At 45.4% G+C, this 11,254-nt stretch overlaps 1 protein-coding gene across 2 annotated transcripts in view; it reads left to right on the top strand.

Annotated features, from left to right (window-relative positions):
- Positions 1 to 11,254, top strand: part of ACTN1 (actinin, alpha 1) — a 48,412-nt gene that overhangs the window by 32,885 nt on the left and 4,273 nt on the right. The window contains exons 11-18 of one of the 2 annotated variants that reach the window (XM_009883489.1): positions 386 to 536; positions 2,965 to 3,073; positions 3,552 to 3,692; positions 5,676 to 5,858; positions 6,577 to 6,711; positions 7,542 to 7,721; positions 8,647 to 8,793; positions 10,766 to 10,846. In XM_009883489.1, coding sequence (XP_009881791.1) covers positions 386 to 536; positions 2,965 to 3,073; positions 3,552 to 3,692; positions 5,676 to 5,858; positions 6,577 to 6,711; positions 7,542 to 7,721; positions 8,647 to 8,793; positions 10,766 to 10,846 — 1,127 coding nt within the window. The remainder of the gene's footprint in view (positions 1 to 385; positions 537 to 2,964; positions 3,074 to 3,551; positions 3,693 to 5,675; positions 5,859 to 6,576; positions 6,712 to 7,541; positions 7,722 to 8,646; positions 8,794 to 10,765; positions 10,847 to 11,254) is intronic. The other variant, XM_009883488.1, reaches the window with a different exon arrangement.

Below are 11,254 nucleotides of genomic sequence, written 5' to 3'. Positions count from 1 at the left end.
TGCAAAGTGAGAACTTTGGATAGAAAAGAGCTGCAGAGCAGAGGAAAAGTTACCATACAGTAAATGCTACAGTAGGCATTTACAGGACCAGCATAAGCCCAGTTTGCACATACTGAGACGAGTCCAGTATAAACTGTGACAGCACTGGCTTGAGCTGCACTATGTGCCCTTCTCTCTTATTAATGGCAACCGCACACTCCGTGGTTTGAAAGTGAGGATTGTGCATCTCTAGGCCAGCATGCGTGAGGGCAAGCCTCAAGCAGGGTGTCTGGAGTGAGTCAGATGCCCGTCTGAGGGCCCCTTGGGCTGCCTTGGTGACGGGGAGCTGGCTTTAGGGGCGTTGGGTCCTGCCCTTCATTCTTCTGTCCTTTGGCTCCCTCCCCAGGTAAGGAAGCAATGCTGCAGCAGAAGGATTACGAAACTGCTACCCTCTCGGAGATAAAGGCCCTGCTGAAGAAACACGAGGCCTTTGAGAGCGACCTGGCTGCACACCAGGACCGCGTGGAACAGATTGCTGCTATTGCACAAGAGCTGAAGTACGGCACCCCGGGCGCACGTCCCATCCTTGGGGCCAGAGAGGCTTAATCAGCTTTGCCCTCTGCCCTCTGGAGAGCCATAAATCAATCCCCATACAAAAATGTTGGGAAGTCCCAGTGTTTCCAAACAGTATCTAGGATACTGCTATCCAGTATCTGGATGCACCAGAAGAGCAGGCCAGAAAACGGATGAGTCGTGGGTGCTCATGAGGGGGCGGCAGAATTATATTCCCAAGCCAAGTTTCCATCCTCTTCCAGATCGTTATGCTTCTGTGAACCCTTTCCTAAAGAGTCTGACCTGCTGCTGGCGCCTGCTAGGTTTCAGGGTTGTAACGCCATTGTACTTTTCCAGGAACAGAAAGAAACAGCAGAGGATAGCAGGCTCTCAGTTTGCTTTCTTTTATGAAAAAAAATCGGTCTTGTTCTGGCAGGGAAAAAATCTGCTGATGCTTGAGCCCATCGTGGCCTCTGCTGCCACCTTGGGCCCTTTGCCCCAGGAGTCATGCCTCAGGCCAGCGCTTGCTCCAGGGCATCCTCACAGCAGCTCAGCTTCCTCCCTGCTGCCACCAGCTAGGAAACCTTCACCTCCACTCCTTCTCCTGGAGTGACGCAGGTTATCGGGAGAAATGGCATCTCCTCAGGGTGGGAGGTTGATTGCTAGGGATAGCAGGCAGGTAAAGACCTGGCCTCTGCAGCACAGGGAGAGAGATTTTGAAGCCCTGCATGTTTCTTGGCAAAAACAGTCTGAACAAATTGGCTTTGACTTTGTTTCCTATTTTAAAAATATTTACATATCACACTGGCCTATCTCAAGTTATTGTCTGGGCTAAGATCAGTATTCTTCGGCTGAAGGGCTGTTTTTCTCTAAAAAATCAAGATTATTGGATCAAGATCGTTATCTCCTTTAACAACACAGATTTACAGAATTGCTCCCTTGTCCACTGGAGGATTGACCTTGGAACAGGAGGAGAGTTCAAGGCAATCCTCCATGTCAGTAAGATTAAAACTGAGGCTGGCTAGTCAGCAAGCATTAGCTGACCTGCCACCTCCAAAGCACACGCTACATGCCAGCCACAGCAGCTGCAGCTCTGAGAGCAACAGGGAAGGGCTGGGCCCTAAGCTGGGGGAGAGGTGATTTCTTCCCAAGTGTGAGAACAGCGGGCTCCGCCATCCTTCCAAAAGCCATCTTCCATCTCAGCAAACAGGCCATGCTCTGAAAAAACATGGCTGAGCTCTTTTCTGCCCCAGAGATACACTGCCAGGGAGATGGAGGGGGTCAGGAGGAAGCTGCTGTGGGTGCACGTGCCAGGTGTGTTTGGGGACATAGCATGTTCCACTCCCCAGCAGCAGTGGTCCAGCACGGGTACGTTACAAGCCAGGCTTTCAGAAGCAGTTCTTTCATCTGCTGTGCTGGCTCTGCAGCAAAGTAGATCAAGGAACTGATCTGGATTAAAAACCCAGCAAAGAAAAAGTTATTTTTAGCCCAAATCGGTTTCTTGGCTAGTTTACTGCAAGACTCCACCAACAGTTGTGCCCACACACCTCAGGAGGGCAATACAATGGTGGGAAGAAACAAGGCTGGGGGAGGCAAGAAGAAACCGTTTAAACCTGCGTTACTGCTTAGAAAAATGCTCATCAGGTGGCCCAGGGTCACTCAGTAGCCCAGTGAATTATTCTGCTTTCGAGGCTGATACTTCCCAGTTTGGCTGGTCTCCCTCTGCCTGCAGGTTTCTCCCTCTTTGTCTATGTGAAGAACCAAGAGCACAAGCTTCAGCTTGCTCCCGTGCTCTCCTTTCCCCAGCCACATCTTACCAGCCCATCTTTCATGAGTGCCAGCCTGTAGACATCTCGGCAAAGCACTCTGTCAGGCATATAGAAAAGAAACCTACACTGTAATTCTTGGATTGTCCTAAATAAATGAATGGTTTGTGTAATTTAGCTGTTCCTTGCCACCCATACTATGCAAATCTTGGAACAATCTTAACCAGTTTCTTTGCATTCATAATAAAATCTTTGCTGCCCATTCTGATGTACAAGATGCAGGTAGTTAGCCTGCACGATGTTCTTAAGCGGAATACAGGTGGATATTGCTCTGCTCATAATCTGCTTATTCCCATCTTGTGCAAAAGTCTACACACCCTTCCCCCAGTGCCAAGTTATTCCCATCAGGCAGCCAGCACCAGTGTTTGTTGAGGCCTTGGGTGGTGGTTGTTTTGCTTCCTGTTCTGTGCTGTTTGATGTACCGTAACAAGACCGTGTCTCCAAAATGAGATACTACTGTCTTCCTGGTTCACTTTACTTGCAGAGAGCGTGAGCTCTTTGTCTGAATCTGTCCTCAAGGCTGATAAAGATTTCTAATGGGTTTCTCATTCTTCTTCAAAAGGTCTTTATTTGACTGCTTGTCTTTTTTTTTCCTCACCCCTTATAGTGAGCTGGACTATTACGACTCTCCCAGTGTCAATGCCAGGTGCCAGAAGATCTGTGATCAGTGGGATAATCTGGGTGCCCTAACCCAGAAACGTAGAGAAGCCTTGGAGGTGAGATGTGTTACAAGTTGGACCCTTGGGATTATGTGGGTAGGTCATTTGTGGGAAGCAAGCTGCAGTGGGCACAAGCTCTTTTGTGCACTCCGAGAACATCCCAGGCTGTAAACAAGAGCTACATTTCAGTATATTTAGCCTGCTTTTCCCCTTCCAGCCCAATTACAGTGCCATTTGTTTGCTCAGGCTATTCATTTATTTCTACTTTTCTGTGTTTTGTAATTACATTTTGCTTGACAAGACTGCCTTTGGTTTTTTTTTTTATTTAAAAGGACCCACAGATTTTTCCTTCAGAGGAAAAAATCCATCCTGTGTATAATCTCTTAACAGCAAAGAGACTTTTACTGTAGTGCCATCCTGGGAGCACCAAGGAGGTCTTAAAGAAAGGAGCAGATCAGACAACCCACATATCTATGTGATTATTCTTCTCTAACCATCTTTCCTGGTTTTCTTTCATTTTTTTGTGCATGCCCAGAGAACAGAGAAGCTACTGGAAACAATTGACCAGTTGTACCTGGAATATGCCAAACGAGCTGCCCCTTTCAATAACTGGATGGAAGGGGCCATGGAGGACCTGCAGGACACGTTCATTGTTCACACCATTGAGGAGATCCAGGTACAGAGTAGTCATTTGCACCAGTAAGCTGGGATAAAGAGAAGCTGGGGGTCCCCTGCGTTCCTACTGGTGCTGAATTTGTAGGTCATGTTTTGTTGCTTCTGCTCTAGTGGGTGAACCTTAGCAAGAGAAACAAAAAGGAGTGGTTTTCCTTGATTTCCTCCAAAAACCTGGATCTGAATAGATATGAGACATGATCACACCATCCTAGCTGGACACAAGGAACTGAAAGTGGATTTTTCAGTGCAACTTCAGAGTCATTAATGAAATCCTGAAATTTGAGAGACTCTTTTAGGGTCTTGTGGGGTTTCTTTAACCTACATGAGCAAAGCTTAGTGCTGCTCACAGGTTTTGCGGGTCAGTTGTCCCATGTAATGTCATGTCCAGGTCATTTGGTCCTATGTGATAGGATGTGCCGCGAGGGCAGTTGTTGAGCTGCCAGCTGGGTTTCAGTGCAGAGCACAAGAAAAATCAGAATTGTCCACTTTGGTGGTGGATTACTGTTTGAAGTACAAGTCTTCTTGCCTCCTGCAAGACAACAGAGACAGTATCTCAGTTTTCCCCTTTCTGAAAGGGTATGAAGAAAGCAACTGGAGGTATCTACAGGTAATTTTCAGACCTTTGAGAGCAGGAATTACTCTTCCCTGGGTTGCAGTGGGGACTTCTATTTCTCCTGCTTGATGGGCTCATGAAAAGAATCCAAGTGAGCACTTTGCAGGAATGGCTGACAGCAACGTGGCCATCAGTGAGGCAGCAAATGGGACACCAAAAGGGGACATTATGCAGCCAGGGGGACAAAGGGTAGTGAAACAGCCCTAGCCTGGTACCAGCTCTGTTATTGCTACTTTTTTCTTCCACCCTTCCCTTCGGAACAAAGGGGTTCATTAAGTCTTTCATAATGCAGAACAAATCTGAACAGCATTTAAACACTTCCATCATCTCTTGGTGACTGTTTGCAGTATCTTTCCCAGCCCCCCAGACTTGCATTACATTTCTATGGCCACTGCAGCAGCTGCAAAGTAATGAGTCACCCTGTAAGGAAGCAATTTTACAAAAGGTAGTTACAGTGTGTGTGTGTTGTAAAAAAAAGTGGTCGATCATGCAGTTTACTTTCATTCCCTCTTCTGTCCACACTGTTCCCTCGATTATCCCTGCACATGCCTCTCTATCCCACATTGTTTTCTGTCTTCTTCCCTGCGTTTGCTTCCCTAGTATTGATCTTCCAGGCTTCTGCGATGAAGTACCTTAAAGGCCTGTAGGAGCAGTGGGAAATGAGCCAGGACCAACTGGCTTGTCAGCTGTCCACAAACTACCAGCAAGCATGCCCCCACCATCGGTCCTTCGCGCACAGTCTGGGCACCGCAGCAAGACGGGGAACAGAAAGGGCCTGTTGTGTTCAGGGAGAAGGAGCTGGTTTTCAGCAGCAGGAGCATATGTTGCCTGCGCAAGTTTGCTGTTGGCTGGAAGACCTTCACCTAGTTCTAACTTACTCTGATCAGACTGAATCTGACGCTTGTTATTCATCTGGAGTTGTCTTAGGTGTAGAACTAGTACATACCTAGTGGGAGAAGAAAAACATGGCGAATTTACACTGGTGAGACATGACTGCTTTCAAGTAATGCTAGTAGTCAGATCATGCTAGTAGTGAGAACTTCCCAAAGGGGCTGGCAGACAGTCACTGAGCAGTGTTGGAGAAATAGTTTGCCCTAAATTACGATCCAAAATTATTCCACCATTTTTTGGGATGTGATCTGTCTCACTGGTCAACATGGGACAGAAACAGAGGGAAAATGAGACTTCACATTTTTTAACTACTTAAAACAGCCTGTTTAGTGATGCTGAGAGAACCTGAAAAATGTATTGGAGTAGCCTACTTTGTATCCTGGGAATATGTAAGCTTTTGCAGTCACTTCTGCAGGAATACGTTTGCTGAAGAGTGACTAATACTCTTACCCTCCCTTTGCTGCTGTCTTCCTTCTGCAGGGATTGACCACAGCCCACGAACAGTTCAAAGCCACTTTGCCAGATGCCGACAAGGAGCGGCAGGCCATTCTGGGAATCCACAATGAAGTCTCAAAGATTGTCCAGACATATCATGTCAACATGGCAGGAACGAACCCTTACACTACGATCACCCCACATGAGATCAATGGCAAATGGGAACATGTGAGTGCTTTCCAGCCTTGCAAGTTAGTGTGGGAGGATGCCACTGCTCCATCACTGGAGCCGCAGGAAGTGGGTTATTTACTCTTCAGTTACCCTCTCATGCTTACTGCTGAGTTGGGGTTTTTTTTTGTCATTTGTTTTTGGCTCAATTGCCACGTATTTTTACAAATACCTAAGGGGTGTCAGATCCATTTTACTTGCTATTTTTATAATGAAAGATGCTAAATTAAAAGTTTTGAGGTTTTCAGTCCTCAGTTGACCTGACGAGCAAGTAAGTATGGCATATGAGTCAGTATCCTTTTTCACCATTCAACCCTTCAGGTGTTTTATCTCTGCAGCCAAGTAGCCTTCGGTTGCTGTAATCCCAAAAGAGCAGCTGCTCTCCATACCAGCTGTGCTAATGGTTCTTACTACCAAATGAGCTCACTGAAGTAAGATCTGAACAGGGTCCTGCAATTCAGATAACATGAGCCACCAAAACCCCAAGTAGTGAATGAAAGCTGCTTTTGGTCTTCCATGGCCTGAGATGAGTTTGCAGTGTGCATCCTACAGCAGATAGGATTCACATTCCATGAGCCTTCCCACTGTATCCTAAACTGTATGACTGCTTGTTTCCAGTGTAAACACCCACTCCTCCCTTCCTTGCGGCAATTTCTACATTTACTATACCTGTGCCTTTGTATGTATAAACTGCACGCTTTGTTACGCTTTCCTGTAGGTGCGGCAACTGGTTCCCAGAAGGGATCAAGCCTTAATGGAAGAACATGCTCGCCAGCAGCAAAATGAACGACTTCGTAAACAGTTTGGGGCACAGGCCAATGTCATTGGACCCTGGATCCAGACCAAGATGGAGGTAGTGCTTTGTTCATTTTGAAACAGTCTGTTTTGCTTTGTGATCTTCACATCTTTCTTGACTACTGTCCCAGTCATTCTTCCTTTAGGTTACAGCAAGAGAAACTTTTAATAGAAAGTATGGAGAATCCCAGGATTGATATCGGTTACTGAAGTGCTTGTACTGTTCTTCCCCTAACTCTTTAGTACAGAGATAAAAAGCATGTCTTAAAATAGGGAGCACTGGTATTTCTATAGAGTTGTGTTTATATGCAGCAAGCTAAAGATCCTATATCAGAAGCATATTTTGTGTAACTGCTTTCACAGCAATAGTCTTGATACACATGACAAAATAAATATAGTTAGCATATCAAACATCGGCAGAGGAGACATATTTTTAAGGGAGATCTTCTCTCTTTAGGTAAGATTTGAGTTGAAGTAATTGGAGTTGATGAAATGGAAAAATATGAGGCTATTACTGGTGGCAGGAGCTGTAAAGGGAGCAATTACAGAAATATGTCTGTATGAAGGGACTAAGACAGTTAGTGGCAGACAGTACATCAGAAAAAGATCTGGCACAATACATTACTAGCTTATGGACTGCAGTTTCCTAATTTTTTTTTGTATCCTTGTATTAGACACATCTCATGTGACTCACCTCACTTCGAAAATGTTCAGGGCTCTGCTAAAATTTTTGCTGACGCTGTCTCAGTTCATTTAAAGTAACTGCTTCATGAGATATTTCTTCTGAATCATCATCCTCTGTGAGCGTCAAATAGCTGCAATAAGTGTCAAGCATGTTGAGGCTTGTCCTTCCAGTGGGGTCTAACTCCTTTGGCTTTGCTAATGCAGGAGATTGGCCGCATTTCAATAGAGATGCATGGGACCCTGGAGGACCAGCTCAACCACTTGCGGCAGTATGAGAAAAGCATTGTGAATTACAAACCAAAGATTGACCAGTTGGAAGGAGACCACCAGCAGATCCAGGAAGCGCTTATTTTTGACAACAAGCACACCAACTACACCATGGAGGTAAAAGTTTTGACAGCAGATCAGCCAGCCTCATCTGCTGTGGCCAGTTAGCAGGAGCCACCTGTAACTCTGGCAACGTGTTGCGGTTCTCAGGAAAATGGAGAGCTTGACAATGTGACCAAGCAACAACATGTTGCTGAATTTATTTTTTTTTTGCCTTGCTGTACTTCATGCCAACCCATTCCAATCTAATTCCAAATATAGACAATAGAAATAACCTGAATTAGATCAACAGTACTGCTTGAAAAATTGGCTGGTCTCATTTCTCCTGCCACTTGATTGTGGCAGCCTATTAGCTGGGATTAGAAAGACCAGGGGAGTGCTAGTAATTTTGAGCTGCCACAGCCTGGCAGAAGAAAAAAGTCCCAACAAAAGCTTTTTTAAAATTGGAGTCTGGCTTTCTGTTGACAACGTGAGGTTTCTTGGAAGCAATCGGAGTTCAACATGAGTCCAGCAGAATACAGACAGGCTTTGAAACTCGTCTTTTGGGTTTTGGCCAGCTCTCCATTATGCAACAGCAGAGGCAGCGAAGCACCAGTGTCTTCCAAGGACTGTGGTTTATTTATTTTCTTGGTAAGTAGAGTTTTCTGCCCAACTAAGTCCTAGAAGCACTGGGTTTGATTCTCATTTGTGTTAAAGGCCCCCAATACGTTGCTCTGTCAAGGCAAAGGAACTTTGCAATAGGACCAAAACTTTCTTAAGACGAGGAATTGGCCTCTTCAATATTTTTTTCAGTCGAAATTCAGATTTTAAACATCTGGTTGGCTCACACTGCAGATGAGAAGGAAGCTTTTCTGAGCAAATGGACTTCTCCCTTGGCCACCAGGATCATTTAGTTTGCAAGAAGTAGCACATCTGATCCACTGGCCTCAGAGGCAGAAGAGCTACTTCTTAATTTAAAAATTGTACTGTCCTCTTTTTCCAGCATATCCGAGTGGGCTGGGAGCAGTTACTAACAACAATTGCTAGAACCATCAATGAAGTGGAAAACCAGATTCTGACCCGTGATGCCAAAGGAATCAGCCAGGAACAAATGAATGAGTTCCGGGCTTCTTTCAACCATTTTGACAGGGTAAGTCAGTGCTGACTGCAGTTTGGTAAGCTGCAAGCTTCCATGTAGACTGTGGGGCGCAATGGAAAACAAATAGTCACTGTGATAAAACTAGATCAATAGAAGATGTTTCATTCTTAAAGGCACCACTCCTGGGGAGCAGTCATTCCTGTGAAGACTGCTAAGTGATCGTTAGGCTGGGAGGAGAAGTATATCCTCACAGGAAACTGCTAAATCTCCTGATAAAGCTGAAGTATGGAAAAGTTTGAAGGCTTATTTAGGAAATTAAACTTTTACCCCATCTTCTCCAGAGAGCAGATTATCTTGACTTATAAAATTCTTTAGAGCAGCTGTCCTCCACTCTGACGTACCATCACATAAACCTGTACTGAAGAAACCAGCATTCCTCTTGTATAGAGCAAGCGGGAGGACCTATACACACCATGGCATTGCATGACATAGATAAACCTTAGTGTAAAGCCTGCCTTGCCTTACTGTGGAAATACATGCCAAGGCACTAACGGGTGCAATAAGAAAGGAATTCCTTAAAGGAAGTTCTCCTCCCCTCGATTTGCCAGCCTGTCTGCAGCTCTTCCTTCTACAAGCCGAATCACAAAGGTGTCACGCAGGGAAGCAGAGACAGCAGCCCAAGCCTGAAACTGGCTCCATTATCAGCCACTTCAATGTTGTCTGGAAATCCCTGAGCAGCCTGCAGGGATACTAAGCAAATATAGGTTGCTCTCCATCACTTGCTGCAGCAGCCAGACTGAAAGCTCTCCAGAGAACAGGGCTGCAGCTTCCCCTCAGAGACTGGCGACACTTTCAGATTGCTGAAGACTGGCTATTTCAGACCTTCTCTAGCTGCTCAAGAAAAACAAAACCCATGGCTTCTTTTCTTAGCAGAAGGGACCCATAAAGCCCTGTAGATTTTATACTTTGACCTTCATATCTTTTGCCCCTTCCTCCACAACAGTCTGAATAATAATGCAGAGAGAACATGGGTTTCCCATCTTCAACTGTGTATTTGATTTATGAAGGCTTAATGCTGACTTTAAAAGCTGTTTTTTTGAGGAAAGTTGCTTGGAATTGACCTCACCATCCTGTCTGTAGCTTCCTTGATCTGGCCAGAGATGGTGGTGGCAGGCAGGGGCTCTTCAGTGCTTGGGATCTGTCCTGAGCTAAAATTCTGCAGGATGGATGGGGATGCTCAGTTCCTGTGGTAGCTTGTGTGTAGTTTGATGGGTACATCCAAACACTGGGGGAGTGGGGAATGAGCAAAGGGAAAAGCAGCTGCCAAGCCGTGTTGTGCTGTGCTGTACAGCAGTGCTGTTTGCAGAGCTGAGCACTTAAAATAGCTTTACCGGTCAAAGCTCCACCTCATGTTCAGGTCTCATAAATACAGCCATAACACTGCTCCCCTGAGCTTCAGCAGTTTTTCCTTGTCTGTTCCTGGGATGCCCTGACAGCTAAGCTTCCTTGGGTGTGTTGCCAAACATACCTGCCCTCACCTACTCCTTTAGTGGGACTTTTGACTAGAAGATTAAGGTGATGCTTCCCACTGCCTCTGCCTGCTTACCTGCACTCCGGGTTACTAGTGAAACACAGGGCTTCTGGCACTATGGATAACAAGCAGTGACTCAAGTAATTCACTTGGGAGATGGAGATCTTGAGGCTTCTGAGCATCAACTGTTTTTGTCATTCAAATGCTCTCAAGATGTGACGAGCTCTCTGAGAAGGAACTGTTCCAAGAGCATTTTTAGCACATCCTGAAATGTCATTGTGATATCTAATGTTGTGCACTTTTTATTTTTCTTCCCTGTCTTTCTATCTGCATGTCATTCTTCCTTGCCCTCTCTCCTCACCCACTGCATGGTGCACCTGTTTGTTGTCCTTCCACCTCCCTTTGATCTCCTCTGTGTCTCCCTTCCTTCTGCCCCACACCATCACCCCACTGGCACTGCATGTTCTGCTGCCTGGCACACCGCATAACCAGGACCACTCCGGCACACTTGGCCCCGAGGAATTCAAAGCCTGTCTCATCAGCTTGGGTTACGATATTGGAAACGATGCACAGGTACTGAATGCTAGTGGTGAACACAGCCAGATATTAAACTGTGAAAAAATAACAGTTTTTTCCTTTCTTTTCTTGTTTGTCTTAATCCATCTGTCATTGCTGTTCTTGTGTTTGACTATATATCTCTATCATTTTTCTATACTGCTTCCTCTTTAAATGTACTTGGGTATCTATTCCTTCTTAATTCCCTAATTGTTTGTCTTGGGAGAATTCCTTTTATGTCTTCAAACTATCCCATTTACTTCTGTGTTACTTAACACTCCTTTTCTTGTCCATCCCTTGACCTGTCTTGCTCGATGTCTTCATTCCTTTTATTCATCATCAATATATTCTTTGTGTGTAAACTATTCCATGTCCAAAACCACCTTTGCTTCTTCATGGTTTCACAAACTACCTTTCCCTTATTGT

This window comes from Charadrius vociferus, unplaced genomic scaffold, assembly GCF_000708025.1.
Source record: "Charadrius vociferus isolate BGI_N301 unplaced genomic scaffold, ASM70802v2 scaffold34, whole genome shotgun sequence".
Lineage (NCBI taxonomy): Eukaryota > Metazoa > Chordata > Aves > Charadriiformes > Charadriidae > Charadrius > Charadrius vociferus.
This window is presented reverse-complemented; position numbering and strand designations above follow the sequence as displayed.